The following is a 27,422-nucleotide window of genomic DNA, read 5'->3' as shown; positions in this document are numbered from 1 at the left end:
TGGGTTTTTTTGTTGAAAAATTTAGCCAAAACCCTTTTATTGGACCTTTGTTTGGTGAAAAGGTGAGTTCAATTTATTTTGTTTCATAAATTTTTAAGGAGCAAACATATAATTGAGTAAGGATAAAGTAAAATATTTTTTTTTCGTTGACAATATTGCCAGAGTAATATGTTATTGTCAAACAGAAGCGTAACACGTTACTGTGAGACAGAATAACATGTTATTGTCAAACTGAGTAACATGTTATTGTTACTGTTAACATCAATTTTGACGGTAATATATATAGATATTTTAAAATTTTCATAATTAACATAGATCTTGATGAGAGAATTTTAAAAATACTAATTTCATTAAAAATCGATATCTACATCAAAAATTATATTATTTTAAAGTTTAATATTTTGATAATAATGGTATACGGTGGTCTTTTCAAGAAATTTTTTTATGATTGTCCTTAATGAATTAAAGTATTATTATAAGAAAATTTTGACCAAATTTCCGTCAATATATATATATATTTTTCTCCTTCTTCTTCTCCAGATTTATGTATAAATGCAAATGTTGAATTGAGCATAATTTTATGTGTTCGTGGTGTTGGGTTGCTATATGTTTTTTTGAGTAAATTACACTGACACTCTCAGATATTTATATTTATTACAGTTTTTCTCTTATATTTGGAAAATTACACTGACCCCCTTATTAGTGTAATTATTTGACGGTGTTAATTTTTAAGTTAAAATGACATATTTACCCTTAACCTTTACATATACTTTAAAGGGTAAATTACATTGACACCCCCTGAGGCTTCAATTTAATACGGATCCCCCCTGACATTTAAAAAAAAAAAAACTAATTTAATAAAAATTAAATTGCTGACATCAACAAAATCTGTTAGTTGACTTACCAGTCAACTAACTGAAGGAGCAATCTGTAAAAAAACTTTAAACCTCAACTAGGGAGATGTGTTTCAAAAGGTGAGAGAGAGAAACTGTAATAAACATAAACCTCAAGGGGTGTCAATGTAATTTACCCATGTTTTTTTTTTTTGAACACATAAGGCTTGTTTGGTTTACTTTTGGAAGTGTTATTTTTGAAATTTTTGTCTAAAATTTTATTTGGTTTGTAATTTTTTTCAAAAAAATTTCAAAAACAGTTTCTTTTCATACACATGAATCAATTACTTTTTCTCTCTCTTCTCTTTTTCCCAATCACTTTTTCTCTCACACACATCTACTAATTATAACAAAATATTAAATCATTCAAACTCTCAAACTCCCAAACTCCAAAAATACTTTCAAAATATATAACCAAATCCACCATAACTTTTTTTAAACTCTCACCAATTTTTTTTTTTTTTTTGAAAATCTCTCTCAAAACCAAACCAAACACACCGAGACTCTCTTCAACCACCATACAGCACACCCAGAGTCTCTTCAACCACCACATAGCGTTTAAGCTTTATTGGAAAGAGTATATATGAATTCGAACCCTCATTTTTGCGCGTAAGCTTAATCTCTAATGGAGCCTCCAATTCTATCTCTTTCGGATTTTTATGCGTCTCTCCTCCAAACAAGCCTCAAGACCAAGAACCCATTTGCCGGAAAATCGATTCACGCTCAGATTATCAAATCCGGGCTTCAATTAAGTGTGTTTTTGATGAACAATCTGATCAATTTCTATGCTAAAAGTGGGCACATTTCTGATGCCCACCAAGTTTTCGATGAAATGCCTATGAAGAACACATCGTCTTCGAATACACTTCTATCAGCTTATGCAAAACAGGGCAAGATTGATTTAGCGTACCAGGTTTTTGACGAAATGCCTGAGCCTGATTCGGTTTCGTGGACTGCGATGATCATAGGTTATAAACAGATGGGTTGTGTTGAAAATGGGATTAAAATGTTTCTAGATATGATTTCTTGTAGAGTTTTGCCAACCCAGTTCACAATTACAAATATTCTTGCTTCATGTGCTGGTGTAGAAGCTTTGGCTATTGGTAGGAAGATTCACTCATTTGTTGTTAAACTTGGGCTCAGTAGCTATGTCAGTGTAGCTAATTCCCTCCTCAACATGTACGCAAAGTCTGGCGATCCAATGACCGCGAAGACTGTTTTTGATAGGATAAAGTTGAAGAGTGTATCGAGTTGGAACGCTATGGTTTCGTTGCATATGCAATCTGGGAAGGTAGATCTTGCTCTGGCCCAGTTCGAACAAATGTGCGAACGGGATGTAGTTTCGTGGAATTCAATGATTGCAGGTTACAATCAGCATGGATTCGATCTTCAGGCGTTGGATATGTTCTCAAGAATGTTAAAGAACACTTCTTTAAAGCCCGATAAGTTCACATTGGCAAGTGTTTTGTCAGCTTGTGCCAATCTCGAGGAGTTGAATCTTGGAAAACAAATTCATGCTCATATTATTAGAACTGAATTCAATTCTTCTGGGCCAGTTGAAAATGCTTTGATTTTCATGTATTCCAAGTCAGGTGGGGTTGGGATAGCTCGAAAGATTTTGGATCAAAGTGTGACTTCAAATCTTAATGTAATAGCATTTACAGCTCTTCTCGATGGGTACATCAAGCTCGGAGATATAAACCCTGCTAGACAAATATTTGACTCGTTGAGAGACCGTGATGTGGTTGCGTGGACAGCAATGATAGTTGGTTATATGCAAAATGGCTTCAATGATGACGCAGTCAAACTTTTTCGGTCAATGGTTATAGATGGCCCCAAGCCTAACAGCTATACTCTAGCAGCTATGTTGAGCGTGAGCTCAAGCCTGGCTTCTTTAGACCATGGAAAACAAATCCACACAAGAGCAATTAGGTTCGGGGAATCATCATCTGTTTCAGTGAGTAATGCTTTGATCGCCATGTATGCCAAAGCTGGAAGCATCAATGGTGCAAGGCATGTATTCAATTTGATACATCAAAACAAAGATACGGTCTCTTGGACTTCCATGATCATTGCTTTAGCTCAACATGGACTTGGAGAAGAAGCTATGGAATTGTTTGAGAAGATGTTGAACGTTGGTATTAAGCCCGATCATATTACATATGTTGGCGTGCTTTCTGCGTGTACGCATGTGGGATTGGTAGAACAAGGCCGGTTCTACTATAAACTGATGAAAGATTCACATGGAATCGAACCAACCTTGAGTCATTATGCTTGTATGATTGACTTGTTTGGGCGTGCTGGGCTGCTCCAAGAAGCTCAAGCTTTCATAGAAAGCATGCCAATTGAACCGGATGTCATAGCTTGGGGTTCACTTTTGGCTTCGTGTAAAGTTCACAAAAATGTGGAGCTAGCGAAATTTGCAGCCGAGAGGTTGCTTCTTATCGAGCCTGAGAATAGCGGGGCCTACTCGGCCCTCGCTAATGTTTATTCTGCCTGTGGAAAATGGGAAGATGCTGCTAAGATTAGGAAGTCGATGAAGGATAAACAGGTGAAAAAAGAACAGGGTTTTAGTTGGGTTCAGATTAAGAACAAAGTCCATGTCTTCGGGGTTGATGATGGGTTGCACCCTCAGAGAGAGGTGATTTATCGAATGATGGAAAAAATTTGGAAGGAGATAAAAAAGTTGGGTTTTATTCCCAACACTGATGCGGTATTACATGACCTTGATGAAGAGGTTAAAGAGCAGATTCTTAGACATCATAGTGAAAAGCTTGCCATTGCATTTGGTCTGTTAAATACTCCTGAGAACACTACTTTGAGGATTATGAAGAACCTTAGAGTCTGTGATGACTGTCACTCCGCAATAAAATTTATCACCAAACTTGTGGGGAGAGAAATCATTGTGAGAGATGCTACTCGGTTTCACCATTTCAGGGGTGGCTCATGTTCTTGTCACGATTATTGGTAACCGAACCACTAACAGAAATAGCTGATACACTAACAGAAACACACTTGTTACAGTATATTGTTTGATTATTTTTCAATGCCCTTGTATACTGTGGTGGCCAATTCAGCTACAATACAAGGTTACTTACTTTAATCAGGTACACTTGTTCTTCCACTTGGCAAAAATTAATGATGCACAACCAGAAAATAAGAAGCTCACTAGGTGCAGTAGATTTATTGTATGAGATATCAACTATTTGGGACATGCTACATACACTAGTTTAAGATGTTGTAAATAATGAGCAAATGCTGTTAGGACATAAATATGGGTATTCTTTGCAATTATGAATCATAGCAATAGGCTTTTTATTTACAAGTGAACTGTTACTAGCAATATAAAGCATCAAGTGGATTATATTACTAGCAATACGGGCTTAAAGCTTTTGAGTCATGTTGGTAGACCTACTCTATTTAAGTTGCTGGGCTAGTAGGCTACTTGGGGCGTGGCAATGGTATCAAAGTTTAGGGTGTGACAATCTTGGCATAGCAGAGCTTTTGAATTGTAATGTTAAGGGCATTGCTTTTGAATTGTTGTCATTTTGAATTTTTTTTGTATTTTCCATTTATAGGACTAGGTTTCTATGGCATGTCCTAGTTTCAATTGCACACACTCATCTATTGTTGCAGACCGCCACCACACCTCCCCTCCCTCCACCACCTGCTACACCTTCTTCTCCACCCCTTCTTCTTGATCATATAAGGCCATCTCCAACCCTTCACCAAATTTTTCATCTAATTTGATTCTAAATTTGAATAAAAAGTTTGATTTGATATGAACTACTCCAATCCTGTCAAATTTTCATCAAAATGTTTATAAAAATTTCCTTTTCGTCAAATTTGATGAAAAAAATCATCTTAAATGCTACATCTTCTTAAAATTTTATCAAATTTAAATTTGATGGGCTCTCAATTTGATGAAAAAAATGAGTCTTCCTTGATTCGATGAACATTTAGTGAAGGGATTGGAGATGATTTTTGAGTAATTTTTCATCAAATTTAAATTTGATTAAAGAAAAGATGAAGGATTGGAGAAGCTCTAAGTCATCTCTACATGTAGTAGCATTTAGCTGTGAGGGAAAAAAATTAGCAAAACCTACATATGTATTGACTTCGCATTTGCATGTGTGTGTTCATTTGCAGCTGTTTGCTGGTAATGATGTGGATGAATTTAGTTCAATTTTGAAGCGTGAATGCACTCCAAAGATATTGAACACGACTTTCTGTTTCAACTCTACTGTATGCTTTCTTGTCAAATTTGTCAGTTGGTGTAGAATCATTTGCGTTTATTTACTATTCTTTTTAATGTCTTCACTCTGCCAATGTTTATGGATAGTGTTGTTCTTAACTGAGATTCATTATGAAAGATTTTAATTTGTTTTTGGTTGGTATATTGTGTAATATACAGAGGGGGACCTGCTTTCATATCAGAATTACTTTCTGTAATGCCAAATGCTCATTACTACAAGAGAGGAACCTAGGACTTGAAAACGGTGCTGCTTTTTAAATTATTAATTGTCGTCTCTTTTTTTTCGATGATTGGAAATAAGACTATAGGATTGGATTTAATGCTGTAAGCTGTTTTGTTATCCCCAATAACATCGTAATGTTTCTGCCGATTGTAGAATATGCAAGAAAAAACGATTTCACTTCCATAATAGTTGCCCGTACTAATCGCAGGGAACCCAGTTAGCATTCTTAGCATTTTTTTCTTTTTCCTTCCTTTTTGTTGTCATTGAAACTATTACAAGATTCAATTCTGGTGGTTGTTTTGTAAATGCTCTCCTAGTCATTGGTTTACCTGATGGTCCTACCGCTCATTTCAAGCTGCCAAAGCTTGTTTTGTGCAAAGATCTTAAGGTCCACTGATTCATACTGTCTCTCTCTCTTGTACAAATGTTTTCCATTTGATATTTAAGCAAGTCGCTCTGCATACAAAATTTGGAAGAATTGATAGAATAAGTTACAATCAATCTGGAAAAATAACAGAAGTAAGTTACATATTTTCTGGACAAATTTTTAACTCTCTCTCTCTCTCTCTCTCTCATTCTACTTCTTTGAGTGTGTCTGATTTATTTACCAATCTGGATATATACATATCAAATATTCACTCCCTTTGCCCATTTTTGGTGGGCTTTGATCCTCTTCATTCTATATATGTAATAGAGAATTTTCATTATATATCTAATGACTATCAAATAGGATTGTAAATTTATAATTATTTTAAATTAAAAGAGATCATTACACTCACCGATGGATGATGTAATAGAACCTCTCCATTATGAATATGCAATGGAGAGAATCACAATCCATTTTTGATAGTCTTGCTTAGGGGTGAGCATCGTCCTCGACCCGGTTAGGGATGAAACTAGAATCAATCCGTGAATTACAATTTCTTAAAAATTAGAACCAATCTGAACCATTTAAACCATGGAACCAATTTGAACTAAACCATTTAAACACGGATCGATTTAGTTTGGAACCACAGTTTCACACAATAAAAATCACATGACATTGTTTTAAAGCCATTCAATATGTAGCAAATAAATATAAGTTTATCATCTAACAAATAAACACAAGCTCAACATCTAGCAAATAAAACTCTCATTTAACAAACATTTTGTCGTGACAATAACAGTTGCAAAACTAAATTTATGCTAAATCAACCTATAATATTAATAAATTGATTATTGATAGTTAGTGGTAGTTCTATTGAGAGCAGCACTTCCTTTTTTTTCTTTGGAGGGTTCCTTATTAGGGTTATATATGTAAAAGGTTGGGATTGTATGCAGCAGGGTGTATGGTATAATGGTAGGGTGGGATAGTAAACAGTTTGGATCGGATTCAATCCGGAACCATGTATCATAATCCAGATTCGATCCGTAAACAACGGATTGCTAATTTTTCAAACCAATTTAGAACCATGGATTAAAAAAACCAAACCAAACTTATCGGATTGGACTGGACTGGTTCGGATTGTAGATTTTTTGGTTCACCTGCACACCCTTAGCCTTACTTCATGTGTCATAGTTTTAAAATTCAAAACCTTTAATCATCATTGCCCATGTTACCCTTCTTCAAAATTATATTTATAAACATTCCATTTCCAAAACAACTATGGAAATAGGATAGATGGCATTATTGTAAATCCATTTTTCAAAGATGCTTTTCGTAATCTATTACTATGTGCATGGTCAACCATGCCATATGGAATGGAATGGAATGGAGTTGGAGTTTCTCTTTCTGTTGCTGACTGTTGTGTTATGTGTCTATTTATCTCATGGGATGCTCTATTTTGAAATTCGACTATGAGGATTTTTTTACACTTTGTTATTGTGTGTGAAGATAAACAGAGTTTTTTCACTTGTCAAAAGGTAAAAGGTAAAAAGGTCAAGGACTATTACCTTTGTTATTGGCCCATGTTACCTTTGTTATTGGCCCATGTTACCTTTTTACCTTTTGACTCACTCTGTTTATATTCTTTGTGAAAAACCCACTGGATTGTAAATTCCCCATTATATTATTATTTTTCACTTGTCTCATATTTGAGAGTCCTTTTATCATCATAAGGTGGACCCTAGACTGGATGATGGAGGGTTGTGATGTCTAGATTCTGACTAAAGATGAAACTATTTGTCCAATTTATTATGCTGACCTATTTCCACTGCCTATTGCTATATTGTTGGCTGGATTGGTGTTGGATTGGAACATTGATTTCTCAGATTATGATACTCAATTTCTTGATGGGGGCATTTGAGTTCAGTAATACCGGTTTTTGGAGGACTGTTGTTAATCATTAGTTATATCAACCTTTGTTTTCTTGATTCAAAACCCATTTGGTTTATGACTACATCCTGAACAAATTTTATATTTCCAAACTTACAGGAATGTGGTCCTTGTCTCACGCTGAAGTTGATCAGTCTGCAGCATGGAACATTTGAAATAAAAGGCGGTGAATATGAGTGGGTTCACAAGGTAAGTTACTAAGCTTACAAATTTTCTTCTATATCAATCTGAAAATCTTTCCTTCCTATAGATTTATTTATTTGATTTGTCTAATTCGTTTATTTTTTGCTTTCGGTTCTTTCTTTTTTCCACTTTGAATGTTAGCCGGAAATGGACACAAGTGGCACAAGGTTTTTCTTGTGATGTGATTTTGGTAATCTCGCAACCAAGTTTCTTGGTACTTGGCAAAAGAGTAATCAAAGAAGACTGGAAATTTTGAAAGTCCATACCTTGTAATGCGTAGCTAGTTATTTGTAGCATTTGTCGCCCTCAATGGCCACTCAGTTTTTTTGTGTATGCATTATTCTGTTTTTTTGTTGGTGCTGATTGATAACCCTTTATAACCCTTTATAAATTGTTTTGACCTTTCCTTTTTCAGACAACGTAGCAAGAAAAAGTCCCAAACTTACATGAGAATTCGGTGTATTTGTTTTCCTGAGATTGTTTTCATTCTTTCTTGCACTTTGAGATGGAAAACATTTATATTAACACAAAAATCATTGATTCAATTATTTCCATAATATTGAAAGAATGATGGCAACAACAACTTCCTCTGTTTAGGGGCGCACAAGATCCTCTTATAACCCGTTGGTTGTAAAGTGTAATTCCATTGAAACCCACTTACAATAATACTTTTAGGAGGTTTAAAAATATTATATATTTTTATTGAGCTTACTTTCATGTAAAATATATAATCCTTTATATTGTAAGCGGTGCAATTAGGCCTGTTGTAGAGCCTTACTTGAGTGATCTAAATCATTTATTTTGTCTTTGTGCTTAATCATTCATTGAAAAAAAAAAAAAAAGATTCAATAATCACTATCATGATTGAATTGTAGTTTTAAAATAGAATTTTTTTTAAAAAAAAAAAAAATTTAACTACGACATTGAAATTATGTGATTATAATTTTTTTTAATGAATAATTTACACATAAAGATTGTAGCAGACTCAACAGGCCCAACTAGCCTATTCCGGAAAAAAGAATGTAGGAGAGAAAACCATGCTATATCATTAACGTTGTCATCATTTTATATCACCATTTACATAAATACTCATAATTGGTTCTCTTGTTTAAAAATGATTACTAAGGCCAAGTTTGACATGTCTTGAAAAAGACAAAAAGTCACTATCCTATTTAAGTCACATCATCTTATTTAAGTCGCATCACCTCTCTAACACATCACTTCAAATCCAACCCAAACTCAACCCATATTTCATAAAAAGTCAAAAAGTGCACTTATTTAGATCATCCCAAACAACCCCTAAGCCACTAATGAAAGCAAATAATATGTATTCCAGTGATAATATAGCAATTACACAAAAAAAATAAAAATAAAGTCTCCACTCTCCCTTCAAAGAGTAACAACGTAATAGGCATACAAGATTTCCAGGAAGAGAGAGAAGGTAGAACAGAAATGCCGATTTCCATGAGTATTTGTTACCCAATCAAGGCACGCTGGCAAAAATCCTCTAACCAATTTCAAATTTGGGATGGGTATCCATCTCCCCACCCCAAATTGAAGCTTGGCAAGACAACCTCGTCACAGCAATGAATGATTGATTCTCTGTTTATTATAAGTTCAGACTTTTGTCCCATCTCATGCCAAAGTGACCAATTGTCAAGACAAAAATGGTGAACAACATGCTGTGCTTGTTCCAAAATGATAACGACTTGTGCGTACAACACTCCCTAGCTAGCCGGTTTTCCCAGAGTAGTGAAAGCTAGAGTCATCCATCTTGTTCAAGTGATAAAAAATCTGTCGATCAAAGATAATATTCACACCTGCACTGCCAAGCATGCTATCATTATATTAGTAGAGGGAAAAGAATTAACTAATAACTGGAAGAAAAAAAAGATTATAAAAGAAGAAGAAGATTATTAAGAACTATTACTTGATTTGCTGCATTTGAACTTAGAAGTCATTTGGCAATAAAGATGATGAATTATTTCAATGATCTTGGCAGATGATGTCAAGTGCTCCTTTGACTAAGAACTTGACAGCATATGCACTGAAGCAAGCCCCGATACATTTATCAACGGACAACTCAGTTATAACTGATACATAAAAAACAGAGAGAGAGAGAGAGAGAGCCTGGTCAGTTGGTTTAATAGCAGCAAGCATGCTGTCATACAATAGATGTTCACCAATCAGCAATATTCTACATAAAAATATTATTTTACTAACAGAATAGAATAGGGCTAGACATCCTTATATTTACAGATGATGCATTTATAGATATCCTTCTTAAAACATCCAGTCCTAAATTAAAAGTGAAAGACGTCATTAAAACATTTAAGGCAGTACACAAGCATTAAATCTCCCCTTCCCCACCAAAACCTAAATTTGTGAAAGACTTCTTAGAATGCTTATGCTAAATCCCCTCAACATGATTTATAACCAAACCAACTTGACCACCCAAGCTCTAGGAAATGTCCTCACTATGATCTCAACTGGTCTTCCGAGTATTCATGCAGCCATTCTTAGCTTGCCATATGTGAAAACTTTGAGCATCGATTATAACGCTCCTTTTTATCAAGTCTTGACTAATTGACCATAACTTTAGGATAAACTTGGACTAAGGTTGTCTACAATTTGAATCTGGTCGGTTTCAGTTATGGAAGCTTCTAGGGTAAGGGTTTTATAAGGTAAAAAAACACTTCCAAATGTTTTCAACTAGAAAAAAGTTTAGTTTGCAGGATTTTCAGAAACAGCTTACAGGAAATCCTTTGAAAGCATAGGTTTCAAAAGGTATAGAATTGAAGCCTAAAGGGTAAGGAAAAGGGTTGGAGTTGATTTGTGTTTGATTTAATAGGGGGTTGAGGCTGAAAACAAGACTGCTTTGAGCTGTGAACAGTAACCCAAGACCAGTGTTTGTGAAAGAGGAGTCAAGGGTGCATTTGGGAAGAAAGAATTTTAGTCAAAAAGCCAAAAAAACGTATAAAAAAAGTCAAGATTCCTTGCCTTCTCCCTACTTTTTGCATGTTTTTTCGTAAAAAGCGATTCCCAAACACTTCAATTTTTTCACCTCATATTTTAGACAAAAGCCATTTACCAAACCAACCCTTAGTTGAATAACATTAAAACAACAAAAGAAGAGTTATTAACATATGCTTAGGCTAGTGACAGCAATGCTTATGGGTCCCAAGTTCTTCAATATGTAGTGGAACTCTGAAGAAACGGTAAGCCCGTGGGAATAGAATTATCTAAGTCATATCAGAGATGAAGGATATAGACATGACACACAATCTGATGTGTTATAGATAATAGATATCCATTAAGCTTCACAGAAATAGAAAATAACAATATTTTTTTCTTTTCTTTTCTCATTTTTTTTTTTTTTTGGTAAGTGATGTATATAAACACTTCATCTTCTTCATACTGACCTTTCAAAGCCACTGTATTGGATGACAGAACAAATATATCAATGATGAAAAGCACTGAAGCTGGAAATTCCCAAACCTGCAAAAAGCATAATCAAAGATAAAGGGATAAACTAAGTTGCATGAATAATATTATAGACTATATTTATTTTTGAAAAAAAAAAAAAAAAAAAAGAAAGAAAGAAAGAAAGAAAAAGAAAGGAAACATTTAATGTATTTTGTACTAGAAGGCTAATATTGATGGATAAGTGACATATGAAAACCTACCATCATGGCAATGAAAAAGACCTTGAAGTAGCTAGAAATAAAGATAGCAAGCAAAATATCTTTGTACCTGCATAGATACCCAAAATTAGATAGAATAAAGCAGAGGTACACAGAGAATAAATAACTCTACTTAAGCTGTGTTTGGATCACAGATTTGGAAAGTGAAAGGGATAGGTGAGAGAAATGGAGAAAAAAATTAGCTTATTGCTTTCAAAATTGAGTTTACGTATGTCTAGGTTTCTCTCTTGCCCTTTCTATCAACTTCTCGTTAAACCAAACTTGTCGGTGCAATCATCAGCCTCAACTGTATGAGACCAATGCATCTTTCTTAGTTAACTTTCTCATCTTGTTCACAATTCTACTGTTAACTTTTCATATATGTATATCTCTCTTTTGGTATCTTTCTGATCTTTAATTCAACTTAATAAACGGGAGTCATTCTAGGAATATGTTTTTGATTGCCATAACATTCTAAACAGCACAGAGTTAACAACTTGGATGCAAAACAAAAAAATCAATATCAAGACAACTTCCAGTGAAGACATAGCAATGCTTTGCTTTACACTAGAAACTGATTTCAGGACTGAAAAGTTAAAATTGTGTGTAAAAAGATAAGCTTTACTGGCACGATTTCCACACTACAAATTCTCAGGGGCTTGCCTCAAGGTAAGCAATAGTCTTTTGACAAATAAAGCACATTCTCATTACTACTAACTTGAGAAGCAGAATAAAACAGCTTTAAAAAACCAAAAACTTTTACCGAGAAACTCCAGCCGATTTGTCCAAAAAAAATCTTGTGACAATGAGTAAAATGTAGAGAAACATGAAGTTTCCAAGAAGGAGATCCATCAACATCTACAATTGACATTATTTAATCCCAATTCAATACACGCACTTTCATGATTGAAATTCATTTTCTTATTCACAGCAAAAAGGAAGAAGAAGAAGAAGAAGAATGTAGGCAAACCTTTCCATATCTCAAAACTAATGAAGAAAACCTGATGGGCAATTTCCATCCCGCGTCACTCCAATTTAAGACCAGTATCCTGTCTTAAAATTCTAAAGGCATACAATGCAACATTGGGAGATGAGTTTAAAAACACTATTTAAGATCATTAATATTTAAACAAAATGACATCACTCATGAAAAGGATACAAGTATCCATAAGAAGGAAAGCGAAAATTGACTTCCAAAACAAGCCCTGCAAAGTCATAACAATGTCTACATGTTAATTAAAGTCAGAAAAATCAGCACAAATGGAATATTGCCCTGATAGAGGTGTCCTCATAGAAGATCAGTATGCGTCTAAACAGAACAACCACAGACTCTCATGAGTTACGAAACGTCTGAGTTCACATAAATACGCCAAGTTTCAATGCTCAAATAGAAGAAGCATCACAGAGACAAATGTTTGATTTTACAAGTCAGCATCACATGAAGATTAATAGCAAAGAAGAACACGGAGAGAATAAAGCCATGTTTGTTTATACCTCAAGACTCACAACTTGTGGATTGAGCACATTGTATAGTAAATGTCTATATGCTTTTGGCTTGTGCAGTATCAAATCAATTAAAAGGATCTACACAACACAACAAAACAAAACAAAAATTAAAGTATCAAATCAATCATTCACCAATTGTTTCATCAAATTTCAAATTTGATGATTAAATAGCTAAAACTGAGCTCTCATCATTTCATCAAACTTGTATCAAAAATCATAGGAGGCAAAAATTTTACCAAATTTCCAACATCATAATTCTACTCAAAATCAATTTTTTTTTTTTTTTTTTTTTTAAATTTTAATATTTGATTAGGATTTACCGTAAGCTCGCATTCTATATACTCATCTGCAACTGCTTTGCAGTTCTCCTGCAATACATTAAAGAACACAAATTTGATTCAGAGGAAATTCACGATTAGAAAAAAAAATTAAAATTAAATTAAAAAATAAAATTGGAAAGAAATGGGATGAAGGATTAGATACACATTTCATGAGGCGAATGTTTCCAGCAGAATATTGAACGAACAGTGGTTTATTGTTACGAATCCGAAATCCGCACTCTATGCATCGGAATTCCATTTCTTCTTCGTCTCTATACTGAAAAATGATAGATTGAGGCGAGACTTGATTGATTTGGGAGTCCGACTGGGCTTGATTTGCAATTGCCCTAGTTTGATCCCTTCTGTTCTAATGTTTTGGAGTTGCACAGTGGGAGACTTTGCTTGCAGCCCGTTTGGATGGTACGATTTGGAAAGAAAAGAAAAGAAAATTTAAAAGGAAGGGAAACTACAAAAAAATAAATAAAATCTTGTGTTTTGGCCATTTAAACAAATTAAAAATTTTATTTTTAATTTTGAAAATTTAAATTCGATTTTCTATTTTATTTTATTTAAACACAATCTTTTAATCGTTGTTAATCTCCCTCTAGGAAATTTTTTCCTTCACTAATGCCCTCCCTAAGATTTGATTTGTTGTAAGATCAAATCTAAGATTTGATTTGTTGCAAGATCAAATTTTAGATTTTTTTTTTTTTTTTTGAAGTCTTATGCGAGATTATTTTTTAATTTTTTTTGAAAGCATTAAAATAAATGAATTTGTTATAACTCATTTTGAATCTCTCTAAAATCAAAAGAGTGAGAGAGAAATTAATTGAATGACTACTAGCATTTTCTATACAGTGATACTGGATCAAGAGTTCATACACAAAAAAATATTTAAAAAATTATTATGTGATTTAGATTCAATTCTTGTATGACAGAATTCATACTTAAAATGAATTTAGGTTATACATTATTTTTTTAATATCTTTTTGTATTTGAATTCTTCATCTCCAACACTATTGTTCGTTAAAAGATTAAAATTGTCATGTAAATACCAATGAAATAAAATCTAACAGATTATTTTGATTACATAACTTGTAGGGAAACAACAATTCAATTCCAGAAGAGTATAAATTACACAAAAATCGAAAAATAGATATTCTAATCTAAAATAATGAACCTTAAAATTTCTATGAATTTTTATTCATTAATTTGAATGTTTCCTAAAAAATACTACATTGAATTGACTTCTTCAATCTCAACACTTAAATATGAATAATCTATAATCTATTATAAGTTGGAGAAAAGAAAGTCACAAACACAAGAATGATAGTTCTTACTTATAAATAGTGAGTTATCTGCATGGTGTTCGCAAGCTTGGAGACAAGACGATTGTAGTTGTCCTAAAGAACCTAAAAGGCGACATTAGGAAGTTGAAAAATAAGTGAGAGTACTAATTAGTGCTACTACTAATGATGTGACAGTGGGCTCCACCATGAATGATTTGATATTTTGGCATTGGTGTTGTATTTTTTTTCTTTTTTTATTGAGTGCCATGTCATTAGTGATCTTTTTAGAGCTCCAAAATTAGTAGTTTTTATCATTGTTGTAGGAAGTTATGTTGAGCAAATCTTCAAAGGTTCATGAGAGCCCGAGGCTTGGGATAGGCCAATTTGGACCTATTTGTTACTTGAAAGTGACGATGGCTCCATATTCTATAGTTACCTGCCATGATAGAAAGTGTTTGCTTAACATTTTTCTAACATTTCAAGAAGTCACCGAATGCTGTTTGTGAGGAGATGTACGTATATCTGTTGGTTATATATTTTGTACAAGTCAATCACGATTTAACACGTGGCAGGATGAGGACAAAACGAGAAAACAATTCAAGTCTTCAATCATAATCATGCACGTGACAGTTAGTATTGGTTTTTGTAGATTTGCGTAGCATTGGATCAGCAAAGAAATGTAAGTTGACGTGACTTCAATGGTTATTCATATTTAAATTCAAAATTGAGAGGGAGACCTAACTGCAGATATGGCATAGTGGAGCTAACTATAAGGCAACATGATCAGCAATCATGGAAGCATGGTTCGACGGTTAGAAATGCAGTTTGACGGTTGCCATTGAGAAATATAAATAACAGAGAAGGCCCCATAAAGAACCTCAGACTCAAATCTAGAAAGCTAGTTTATATCTACTTTACATTATTTCCAGTTTTTTACATTTCTTGTTCTTTACATTTCTGTACTTCAAATTCCTGCACTGCACTTCGTTCATAGGAGTAATTTCAAGTAGATTGTTGCTGTAAACCTCTACGAGGCTGATTTGGATCTTTGTAAGTCTTTCATTTTACTTAATGAAATATTACAATTGTCCTTTCTTTAATTATTGTTTACTTAATTTTTCCTAAACAAAGCCACCAGTAAAAGTTCTCTTCATTAAGGTTGAAAGAACTAAAACACAATCGTCTGATAATTGGTTGGCAATTAACATTCTTTAAGGACTGATTGATCCTTACTGATACGCTCATAATTACAAATATAACCTTCGAAAGCCAAAAAACCAACATATATTTTTGGTATGCCCAGTGGGACCTGAATTAAAATGGCTAGACGTAGGAGACAATGAGAAAATGAACGCTTAGAAGAAGGCGTAGAAGGAGAGGTAGAAATGCCTAATCTAGAGAAAAATGTGATGACACATCCTGTGGAGGTATTTGTTGTGTTAGAACCTATGGTCGAACAGACCAGCATTTCAGAACAAATACCACATGTTCAAAGTATTGGACGAGGCTAAGGAATTAGACCATCCACTGTTCCATCTGCTCAGCCAATGAACCCGTGGGGAGGTCTAGTAGATGCCATGGGACAGCAGTTAATGAACACAATGGAAAGATGGGCAACATCCTTTTTGGATCGAATGAATACTCATCAACCAACTAATGCAAGGCATATAGAGGAAAATTCAAATGTCCCTCAGCAAAGATTGGGTAGAGATAAACAGCCTATGCAAAGTAATGGGCATATTAATGGTCAAACTAGCAACCAAAACCATGAAAGACGTCCACCTCAGTCTTGGTATGAGCCTCTTTCAAGGCCTATGACAAATCAAAATGCTTCATTTCTTAACAGTGAAGCCATGCAAATTGGTGGATCTGGCCCAACACAAGATAATGGCGTAAGGATGGTTCCAAATCTCATGTTCGAAGCCATACCTGGCACGAGGGGGTTCACTAATCGTTTGTTCGAATTTATGCCCGGGGGGTTAGAAGGTTTTCCTACAACTGGAAGAGACACAACACTTGTGTCAGCACCTTTCGCAAGTCCTTTTGTAGGATAAGCTCAAAGGGGTCACCCATATCCCCAATAGCAGCCAGCACCACAGGGACAACCAGTCCCAAACATACCACCCTATGGATCAAGAGGACCCCAGGCACAAGGTTGTCCACCAAATCCTGTGTTTTTTCCTCCAGTAGTGGTTCAATAGGCACAAAAATATGGTCCCTAGGGACCAAATTGCTGATATTGTTAGAGAGATGTGTAGACCAATGGCTCGGGGGGTTCAGACTCCTGTCTGCAGGAAACCGTACCCAGAATGGGTAGATAGGGTACATGAATACTCAAGAGGTTTTAGGATACCAGACTTTGCCTTTTTTATGGGAATGGAAACCAGTCAACGGTTGAGCATATTGCTAGGTTCGATGCTCAGTGTGGTGAATTTACCAATAATAACTACATGAAGTTAAGATTGTTCCCAAATTCTCTAACCGGGGGAGCCTTTGTATGGTATATTAACCTTACACCTAGCTCTATCCAAACTTGGCAACAAATGGAGGAGGCATTTCATGCCCAATTCTTCCAAACAGAGCCAGAGGTTTCCACGTCAGACTTGGTAAGATTGAGTCAAAGGCCTGATGAGAAGGCTACTCAGTTTATTGCCAGATTTAAAAGACCATGAAATAAATATAGGATCATTTTACCAGAGCCTGAATTTGTGAGGTTGGCCCAAAATGGTCTAGAGTTTAGGTTTCGAAAAAAGTTTGACTCAACTGAGTTTAGAGACCTAGTGGAACTAACCTACAAGGTGTCTAGGTATGAAACATTACTAGAAGAAGAGCAAGATCGAAGTAATGCATCGTACAAGACGTATTATAGAGATCCTAATAATGAGATTGATGCAGCAGAGATTGTAGGGAAAGAACCTGTGATCTGTGAGGCATTAATTCATAAAGACATAACAATTGACCAGCAGTTTAAAAAGAAAGACCTTCATAGGAAATATTCTTTTGATTTGACAAAGGCATATGACATTTTTGATCATTTGCTTGCTGCAAACTTCTTGAAGTTTCCAAAAGGAGTTAAAATTTTATCTCCAGAAAAACTTAAAGGAAAAGTCTATTGTAAATGACATAATTATTGGTCTCACTCAACTAAAAACTGCATTGTTTTTCGAGACAGGATCCAGGAGCAAATTCGAAAGGGAAGTTTGAAATTCTCAGCTAAAGCAGAAAAAGCCATGGAGATTGACACTAATCCATTTCCAGAAATTGGAGAAGTGGCAGCCAATGTTGTTGTGCCAAGCTTCCAGAACTTGTCCATGAAAGAATTGGAAAAGGTCAATGTGCAAATGCATGTTGCCAGCCAAACTACTGTGAAGAAAGATGCTAGAAGCCTACCAGTTATTGGACAAGGTTTTCCAAACCAGAGGGAGGATTCTGATAAAGAAACACTGGATGATGATTCTTTAGAGGCAGCTGTTATGCAAAGAATATGTCCCAGATACAGGTTAAGCTATAAGTGGCTGAAAGGGCTTCCAATTGATGGGAAGCAGTATTACAAAGATGTGCAGAAGCGTCCTAAACCAACCGGTGCTTATAATAAAAGGGCATATCCAACTGGTATTAGGCAACAACCATCAATGGCTGACTCAACGGCCACTAGAGTAAACTCCACAGGCAAAAGACCTCTACATGAATTTAGACCACCTAACTATTACAGAATGAAGGGCAGTCATCTTGAAAGGAGACCTGAAAGGGGTTCAAGTTATGGGATCAAAGCCAGAGATTGGCCTCCTAGACTAGCCTCACGCAGGACGGAAAGTGGCCACCTTCATCAAAGGCCTGAGTTAGGTCCAAAACAAGGAGTCAGGGCCAAGCAGTGGCCTTCACAGCCAGCTTCGAAAATGGATTCAAACGAAAGAGACAATTCAACAATTGGGTTAGTGGGCTCATGGGTACCTGGAGTTCCAGATTGATTTGTCATGCAAAACAAACCTAGGGAGATGTCTACCCAAAGGAATGTTGTTGGAAACCAAGGTAATATGGTCAAACCTCCTTTGGTGGCTCCAAACAATTGGGTGTTACTTAAGCACCCAAAAACAAAGGAACCAAATATGGTCCCAGTGATTTCAAGGTCCCAAAGAAGGAAGATCCAATGAAGGTACACAGAGTACCAGAAGGACTTGAAGGACAGTGGAGAAAGCTCTTCATTAGTCTAGCCAAAGAGCTAGGTAGAAAGAGAAGAAAATTCAAAGTCAGATCATGATCCAAAATCGACTCTTCAAGATAAAAGGAGTTGCAACAGAGAACAATTGGCCAAAGTTCACTCCGAACTAAAAGTCAAAGAAAAATCCAGTTTGGCAGGATTGGAAAAGGCTTTGATGGAAAGTGATAGTGAGATAGAGGAAAAAGTCGGCCTAGACCAAAGAAAGGAGATGGTTGAGGAAGAGATGTTTGAAGCCTTCATGGATGAACATACATTTTTGGTTGGATAACCAGTAGGAACAGACCATTCGAAGAAAACTATTATTACTGAAGTGCCAGAATGCAATATGGAAGATGCTTCTGAAGTAGTTGAACAAGTCGGCCAGGAAGGAAAACAGGTACAGCCAGTCGTCCAATTTGGCTCATTTCCTCCGGTGTCAGTGAATATGGTGCTTATATTACCACAGGAGTTTCAAGCTGAGGATGAAAACCAAGGTCAGGGGATTGACCTAATTCCAGTTTCCAGTGAAGACTCACAAGTGAGTATGGTGCAAGACGAACCCGAAGTAGCCACACCAATGAAAATTGAAGATGAGAGTGAGGAAGAGGTGAATATTAACCTCTCATACCATTTTGAGTATCCCATGACATCCATGACACAACATGTCAAACCCTTGTATATCAAGGCCTTTTTCGATAGAATATAGATGAATCAAGTGTTGGTAGATAATGGGGCAGCAGTAAACCTGCTTCCGAAATCTTCTTTGAAGAAACTAGGAAAGAAGAACCCCAGACTAATCCCAACCAGTATAGCCATTGCTGGTTTTGCGAGAGACGAACAGATGGCCCAAGGTATTTTACCCATCAACCTGAGTGTAGGAACCAGGGACTGCATGACGACATTCTTCGTTATCAACAACAATCCTAAGTATAATGCTCTACTTGGAAGAGATTGGATTCACACCAACAAATGTGTGCCTTCCTCTTTACATCAGAAAATCATGATGGCCTTATGCAATGGAGAGACAGAGGAGATTAATGCAGATCCTCAACCCTTCATAGCTTATGCAGATTTTGCAGAGGCCAAATTGTATACTGAAGGAGTGGCACCGCTCAATATATTGAGAAAACCTAATGGATCAGCTGAAGTGACGACTGATGAGGAATTAGCACACATGAAGCATTTAGTCTAGGAAAGTGCTGATGAAGAGTTTGTCGTTAAAGATGATAATGATGCCTGGTTGTAGGCAAAGAGATGAAACCCAAGAAACCTGATCTTTGGCTTTAATTAAGTTCTCAATATTGGATGTAAAATCAATAGTCCAGAAAGTGCAAGTGCAAGTGCAAGAGCAAGAGAAAGAAGCCATGGTAATTGGTTGTAAACAAGAGTAGCAACAGGTCAGGATGTTGGCCTTGGAAAAATATTGTGCATTGGACATTGAGACAAAAGTCCAGGAAATACAAGAAGAAGAAGCCTTGTTGACAGACTTTGTCTATGAGGAAGAGGGCAAGGATGTTGAGCCAAAGGAACTGGAGGCAGGACAAAGCAAGGAGATTGCTTCGAAGGTAAAAGAAATCAAAAAAAGAAGCATCAATAAGTCCTCAGATGCAAGACCCTTTGGAAGAAGTGAACTTAGGGGAAGGTTCTATATAGCAGCCCACCTATATAAGTGCTTGGTTGAATATTCTTGACAGGGACCAGTTATTGGTGGTTTTGAAGAGATATAAAGATTGTTTTACATGGTCTTATAATGAGCTGCCAAGATTGGATAGATCATTAGTAGAACATAGGCTCCCTATGAGGCCTAATTTCAAGCCATATAAGCAAAAACCAAGAAGGATGAGTCCTGAAGTGATTCAGAAGGTCAATGAAGAAATCCTGAGGCTCCTCAAGGCAGGTTTTATTAGGACAGCTAGGTATGTGGAATGGTTATCCAATATTGTGCCTGTAGTTAAAAAAAATGATAAAATGAGAGTATGCATTGATTTCAGAAATTTGGATCTAGCAACTCCAAAAAATGAGTATCCTATGCCTATAGTAGATTTATTGGTAGATAGTTCAACAGGGCATCAAATTTTATCAATGATGGATAGGCACTCTAGTTATAACCAAATCTGCATTGTAGAAGAGGATATCCATAAGACAGCATTCAGATGTCTTGGGAACATTGGTACATTCGAATGGGTTAAAATGCCATTTGGTCTGAAGAATGCTGGGGCTACATATCAAAGAGCTATGAACACTATCTTTTATGCTCTTATTGGAGGATATTTAGAGTGCTACATTGATGATATTGTAGTAAATCCCAAGCCATGGAGAAACATTTGTTTCACTTGGAAGCAGCTTTTGAAAGAATGAGAAAGTTCAAGTTGAAGCTTAATCCTCTCAAATGTGCTTTTGGCGTATCGACTGGAAACTTTTTGGGCTATGTAGTACACAAGAAGGGAATACAAATTGATCAGAATAAAGCCAAAGCTATCATTGAAGCCAGACCTCCATCAAGTACGAAAGAATTACAAAAATTCCTCGGGCAGGTTAATTTTCTTCAAAGATTCATTTCTAATACTACAGGGAAAACTAAAGTATTTTCTTCCTTATTAAGGCTGAAAGATGAAGAGGAGTTTGTGTGGACAGCAGAGCATCAAACTGCTTTCGAAGGAATCAAAGCTTACTTGGCCAACCCTCCAGTGTTGATACCACCAAAGGGTGATAAGCCCTTGAAGTTGTACATAACTGCAACAGAGGATTCATTGGGAGTTTTCTTAGCCCAAGACAATGAAGAAGGCAATGAGCAAGCTGTTTATTACCTTAGTAGGTTTCTAAATTTTTGTAAATGTAAATATTCAGCTGTAGAAAAGTTGTGCCTTGCATTGTATTTTACTGTAATGAAATGAAGATACTATCTTTTGCCTACAACTGCCTTGGTAATTACAACCACAGATTTGGTTAAATATATGTTATCTAGACCTATGTTGAGAGGAAGAATTGGCAAATGGATTCTAGCTTTATCAGAATTTCATTTAGAATATGTCCCCCAAAAGGCAGTAAAAGGACAAGTTTTAGCTAACTTTCTGGTAGAACATCCATGCCAAACAGATAGCCAAGAGATGATGGAACTTGGCATGACTAGTGTTGAACCATGGCAAATGTGGTTCGATGGATCAAAAGCCAATGGTTTAACTGGAATTGGTGTAGTAATTAAGTCATCACAAGGAGTAGAAACTACACATAGTTTCAGAGTGGATGAAATTACTTGTTCCAATATCAAGTTGAATATGAAGCCTTAATAATGGGACTGGAAATACTTATTGGATTACAAGCTCATGCAGCTGACATATTTGGAGATTCTCAATTGGTAGTTAACTAGGTGAAAGGGATTTTCAAATGTCAAAGTATAAGCATGTTGCCATACTATGTTGTTGCATTACATCTGCTTTCTCAATTTTCAGATAGCAAATGTAACTTATGTCCCAAGATTCTTGAATAATAAAGCTAATGATGTGGCTCAGAAAGCTTCGAATTTCAAGAGAAGAAATGATACTCAAAGGGACATAAGCCAAACAACATATCAGAAAGTAATACCACCCTTAAATAAAAGGAATGTGGTCCTGGAAGTCAATCATAATGATTTACAAGAATAAGATTGGAGGCATCCAATAATGCAGTATCTGGCTGGCCCATCTTCGAAAGTCAGCAGAAAAATTAAATTACATAATGTATGGTAATGCTCTCTACAAAAGGGGGGCAGATGGTTTATTATTGGAATGTTTAGGCCCAATGGAAGCATTGACAGCAATGGCTGAAGTTCATGAAGGGATCTGTGGTGCGCATCAGCCTGGTGTGAAGATGAGATGGCTACTTCGAAGATATTCCTACTATTGGTCAACCATCCTTAAGGACTGCATAGAATATGCTAGAGGTTGCCAGGCATGCCAAAGGCACGGCACAATAAGGCATGTATCCATAACTGATCTGCATGCGGTTGTGAAGCCTTGGCCATTTAGAGAATGGACTATGGATATGATAAGAAAAATACACCCACCCTCTTCGAAGCATCATTGTTTCATCTTAGCGGCCACAGATTACTTCACTAAGTGGGTCGAGGCTAAGCCATATAAGGCTGTGGACCAGACTGAAGTCATTGGATTCATTAAAGATTTGATCCACAGATTTGGTATTCCACAGACTATAACTGTTGATAATGGGACTGTATTTGATGGGAAAATGGTAAAGTCTTTTGTGGCAGAGTTTGGAATTAGCCTTGTTAATTCTACTCCCTATTATGCACAAGCCAATGGACAAGTTAAATCATCCAATAAGTCTTTGAAAAAAGGAATTCAGAAGGTTGTGGAAAATAATCCCAGGGATTGGCATAACTTGCTGTTGGATGTATTGTGGGCTTATAGGACTTCACCAAGATCAAGTACAGGAATCACTCCTCATGCCTTAGTATATGGGCATGATGCAATGCTACTTGTGGAAATTAATATTAAGTCCTTAAGGGTGAGATGTCAGGATCAATTAGATCTTGAGCAATATCATCAGAGTATGTGCTTAGAATTAGAAAGTATAGATGAAGCTAGAATTCTGGCATTAAATAACATTCTTTTCCAAAAGAGGAAAACAGCCAAAGATTATAATAAAAAAGTCAAGCACATTAGTTTTGATGAAGGTGATTTGGTATGAAAGACAATACTCCCAATAGGGATTAAAAGCCACAAGTTTGGCAAATGGTCACCTAATTGGAAAGGATCATATCAAGTTCATAGAGTCTTGCCTATGGGAGCGTATCATTTGAAAAATTTGAATGGATATGTACATCCCAAGAAAATTAATGGCAGATATTTGAAGCCTTATTATCCAACCGTATGGGAAACACAAGGAATAGAATAAGTGCTAAATAAAAGAACATGAGAACACTCAAATGATAAATAAGAATTTTTATTTCATAAAGAGTTGAGTACACGTAGCCATAGATTGGCCCAGAAGTCAATACAATGTCTCAGTTGTTCTTTTACAATAGATGCGCTATTCTGAAATGATGGGAACAACTGGATAGTTGTAGCCATCTCCTGTTTTCGATTAGCCAGTCCTTAATTGGTAATCTGCAATTCGGTGGTAGTTTGATCTAAGGCTTGGTTGACTGCTGATAGCTCATCTTCAAGTTGAGTTTTCTTCTCCAATAGTTGAGCTCGAAATTGGGAGACAGAGGAATGTTGTTCCTTTAATTCTGACACTTCAGTATGTACTTTGGAAACAAAGCTCTGATCTCTCACCAATTTCTCCTCTGCAACCTTGGTAGCATGACAAATGTTGATGTAAAAATCAATAGTGGCTACTGCCTGAGATAAATAACTTGAGACAGCCATGCCGGATTGCTCAACAACCTTGCAACACTGGAGGAAGCCATTTTTGATTATAGGCCTTTGTAAGGCTTTGAAAGGAATCCTCCAAAAAGATGCCAGTAGCTCCAGACAGCTGTCCAAGTCTATCGAAGGCAAGGAAGTCTTACCACTAGAGGAAGAGCTCTCAAAAAATTTCTAGCAGAGAATCAGCTAGAACTAATGGCTCAGTCTCATTTCTAGTCATTGGAAATGTGGAAGGTATGTTGAAAAGACTAGCTAGCCTAGCCTCAAAGATATCCATCTTATCCATTGACATGGAAGGTGCAGAAAGAGCTCTGGTAGAAGGAAGAAATGACTGCATAGGAATAGGAGAAGAAGGTGGAGTATCCTTAGAAGTCTCTATAGTTTTGGCTACCAGTTGGTCAAGAGAAGAAGGACTGGAGCTAAGCAAAGATAATGGATGATGGATTGTAGAGCTACCAGTACCTTCTCTACAGGAATCAGCTACCATCAAAGATGAAGTAACAGCTGGAATTTCATTAGGAGGTGGAGAAGAAGCAAGACTCGAAAGAGAATCAAATCGAGTAAAATCGAAAGACAAATAAGGGAGGTATGGAGTTAAGCCAAAAAAAAGAGATGCAGGAATACTTGGCTTCAGGAAGGGTATGGAAAATATAGGGCCAGAAAGTAGAAGTATTATTTGAATGGGTTCCACATTTTGAGGCTGTTCAACTTCAACTGAAACTGAGGGAATCCTTATTGGAAGAGTAGGCAAAGTAATTGTTTCTGCAAAAGAAGAAATATAGAATGCCAAGCCTCAGTATTGAGAATTTGAGAAAGATGTATAGAAGTGCGAGGGAACTTACTAGTTTCAAAGGTAGTGGCTATGATTGGAGAGCTGCAAAGAGTGTAGTGTCCAGCAGCTTGTTGTCTTTTTGCAACCTCTTTTTGGAGTGCATCAGCGGCAGCAGTTTCATCCCTGAGCATTTGTTGTTGTCTCCTCTCCTCAACCCTTTGAAACACAATAAGTTCTTTGGAGTGCTCTGCTTGTGCTGCCTTAGCAGATGCTTCGTGGATGGGATCTCCAGTGAAATTAGCAAGAGATACAGTCATTTTCTTTCTTCTTTTTAAAGTTGTCTCTTGCTCTTGTTCTGCCTTTTCTCTTTCTGCTTCTTCTTCTTCTTCTACTGCATGAACCACATGTGCCTCCTCTTCAGGATCAAGTATAAGCTTTTTTTTTTCTTTTGTTGTTGCTGTTTGCTCCTAAGAAGGTTTAAAGCTTGGACCTTTTGAGGAGAATCTCCTTGTGAGGCACCCGCACCATTTACACCAAAAAAAAAAAAAAAAAATAAGTAGGGATAAGAGCATTATAAAAGAGAAGAAAAGAAAAGAAGCAAGGATACATACCCTTTTTCGAGGCAGCTCGAGTAACTCTAGGAGGAGTTGGGGCAGTAGGAATAGACTTTGTGGTGGCAGGCACAGGAACTGAAGTGGTAGGAGCAGTGGAAGGTGACAACTCCAGCTCCTTTAGGTTTGGCTTGGGCCACATCCAGTACCATTAGCAGGTCTTGATGAGGAATGGCTAAGCGTACCTCCATGTTTGCCATCCACAAATTCTAACATCTTTTCAATATCTTACTTTGAGGAATGAAAGGGAAATACTCAAAGTCAATAAAGTCCTGGATAAATTTAGAAGTTGCTTCTTCTAATCTGGATCTTCGAACCTTCAAGTCCCTGCTGGTAAGGCTTAAATTGGTTTGGCTGTAGAGAGGTATTGGGACTCCTCGTGAGAAACCAAATTGCCTAGCAAATTGGGCAGGGCAATAGGGCTCCGCAATGCATTTGTAAGCTCTGCGGTTCAGAGTCCCGAGAAACAACTCTCTAGGGATCAGAATAGAGGCCCATATATTATTGTGTTGGGGTGAAGAGCAGAGCCTATCACTTAGAAAGGTCTTCAACCAGGATGGGCCAATGTTGGTAGGTTCGAAGGGACGGAAGCTGTGGGAAGGAAAGGAAGCTGGGAGTTGGTGGAAGAAAGAGAAGTAAAAAGCAAAGGTAGAAGGGTAGAGTGAAACATTGGCTAGCCTCATGCCATGAGTAGTAGGATTTGACTCCAAAAACTTAAGGCATTTAGATTGTAGCTCAGTAAAATATGCAAAGAGCCAAAGCCGAAGTATCCAAAATGGACCTCCTTGATTGGCATCCAAAGGTTTCTCAGAAAAAATGGAACAAGCTCTTTATACGTGACCTAAAACGTATGGAGCTAAGGCCACCTTTTTTTATAGGACAAGGGCTTTGGCAAGAGGGACGAATTCAGGCATGATGCTCTGAGAAGAGGTGCAGAAAAGGAATTTGCAAAGCCAATATAATATGAAAGAAAAGAATTCCCTATCAGTCACAGGACCCTCTCTTTTATTCTCAGCCTTGACAAAGTCACTATAGAATGAGTTAAGAGAGGGGAGAGAAAAAAGGGTTTGTAGGTCAGGATAATCTGGTCCAATAGGGGTTCCAGTGGGAGATAATCCTAATAGATGGAAGATATCAAAAATAGTGGGGGCCATCATCTCACATCTGAATTGAAAGAAATTAAAAGCAGAATTCCAAAAGCAAAGGGCAACAGGCATTAAGAAAGGGTCCTCCGAAATGGTGAACATGGATAATTGGAGGGCGTTGAAAAAGCAGAGCTCTTGAAGATCTAGAGTCCTATCAGGAACAACCCGATCATACCATTCTTGCCACTCTGTCTCACCGTGGGCCAGCAGCGATGGGGGCGGTTCATCCTCCAACTTCCCTAGTCAAGACCACCTTCGTAGAAGAGACAATGGTCTTCTAGACGTGGATATAGAGCTGGAAGCTCAGTAGGAATCTCCCTGAAGATGGGCCCAAGCACATACTCTTGCTGTTCATGACGTCGAGGAATGAAGATGCGTCCGTCAATGGCGTTTTTCTCACCAGCGTTGTACTTCTCACACTTTGCGTCAATAATCCTTTTCAAGGTTATAGACGAACTTGCACGCTCTACGACTGGTATTTTCAAGGAAGAAGAAGCCATTGATGGAGAGTTTTCTCAGAGGACGATGTCGGGAAAGAGAGTAGAGAGAAAAGGAAGGTCGGTAGAGATGAAGGGTTTGTGCGATAGGCAAATAGGTGAGTTCAGAGTACAGAATAAAAGGGTTTTAAAACTTTCGTGTCTGAAAAATATACCCAGTCGTT

The 27,422-nt window shown here is 36.6% G+C and overlaps 2 protein-coding genes and 1 long non-coding RNA gene across 6 annotated transcripts; 2 read left to right on the top strand and 1 right to left on the bottom strand.

Annotated features, from left to right (window-relative positions):
• Positions 1–1,341: 1,341 nt before the first annotated feature.
• On the top strand, positions 1,342–6,240 carry LOC114291613 (pentatricopeptide (PPR) repeat-containing protein). Of its 2 annotated transcripts, XR_014339432.1 has the most exons (2): positions 1,342–4,000; positions 5,043–6,240. XR_014339432.1 is itself a non-coding variant. In XM_082886285.1 (1 exon), exon 1 carries the CDS (start codon positions 1,519–1,521, stop codon positions 3,862–3,864), a length of 2,346 nt encoding a protein of 781 aa, XP_082742411.1. In that variant the 5' UTR covers positions 1,342–1,518; the 3' UTR covers positions 3,865–4,215. The 2 variants fall into 2 exon arrangements, 1 of the variants encoding a protein (XP_082742411.1); XM_082886285.1 differs by lacking the exon at positions 5,043–6,240 and having other exon boundaries at positions 1,342–4,215.
• Positions 6,241–7,662: 1,422 nt separating this feature from the next.
• On the top strand, positions 7,663–8,413 carry LOC145798499 (uncharacterized). The gene is made up of 2 exons (XR_014339431.1): positions 7,663–7,874; positions 8,010–8,413. It is a non-coding gene; the product is annotated as an uncharacterized LOC145798499 (long non-coding RNA).
• A 766-nt stretch (positions 8,414–9,179) lies between these two features.
• Positions 9,180–13,862, bottom strand: LOC114291594 (protein ARV 2). Of its 3 annotated transcripts, none has more exons than XM_028235443.2 (10): positions 13,541–13,862; positions 13,378–13,425; positions 13,046–13,135; positions 12,711–12,756; positions 12,522–12,604; positions 12,315–12,409; positions 11,555–11,621; positions 11,291–11,366; positions 9,799–9,961; positions 9,180–9,693 (listed from the first exon to the last, which is right to left on the bottom strand). In XM_028235443.2, exons 1-9 carry the CDS (start codon positions 13,634–13,636, stop codon positions 9,855–9,857), a joined length of 708 nt encoding a protein of 235 aa, XP_028091244.2. In that variant the 5' UTR covers positions 13,637–13,862; the 3' UTR covers positions 9,180–9,693; positions 9,799–9,854. The 3 variants fall into 3 exon arrangements, with proteins under 3 accessions (XP_028091244.2, XP_028091246.2, XP_028091245.2); XM_028235445.2 differs by having other exon boundaries at positions 9,180–9,705; positions 13,541–13,853; XM_028235444.2 differs by having other exon boundaries at positions 9,180–9,688; positions 13,541–13,853.
• Positions 13,863–27,422: the final 13,560 nt, after the last annotated feature.

This window comes from Camellia sinensis, chromosome 9 (assembly GCF_055761805.1).
Source record: "Camellia sinensis isolate YWXY chromosome 9, ASM5576180v1, whole genome shotgun sequence".
In the NCBI taxonomy this organism is placed as follows: domain Eukaryota; kingdom Viridiplantae; phylum Streptophyta; class Magnoliopsida; order Ericales; family Theaceae; genus Camellia; species Camellia sinensis.
Note: the sequence above shows the minus strand (reverse complement) of the source record. Positions and strands in the feature narration are given on the sequence as shown.

Bases quoted from the DNA above. Each gene is read 5' to 3' on its own strand.
- LOC114291613 (XM_082886285.1), top strand. From the start codon at position 1,519: ATGGAGCCTCCAATTCTATCTCTTTCGGATTTTTATGCGTCTCTCCTC.
- LOC114291594 (XM_028235443.2), bottom strand. From the start codon at position 13,636: ATGGAATTCCGATGCATAGAGTGCGGATTTCGGATTCGTAACAATAAA. The intron at 12,410-12,521 runs GTTTGCCTACAT...TGTCAATTGTAG, and splicing joins TAGTTTTGAGATATGGAAAG to ATGTTGATGGATCTCCTTCT. The intron at 9,962-11,290 runs GTCAGTATGAAG...TTTATGTATCAG, and splicing joins CAATACAGTGGCTTTGAAAG to TTATAACTGAGTTGTCCGTT.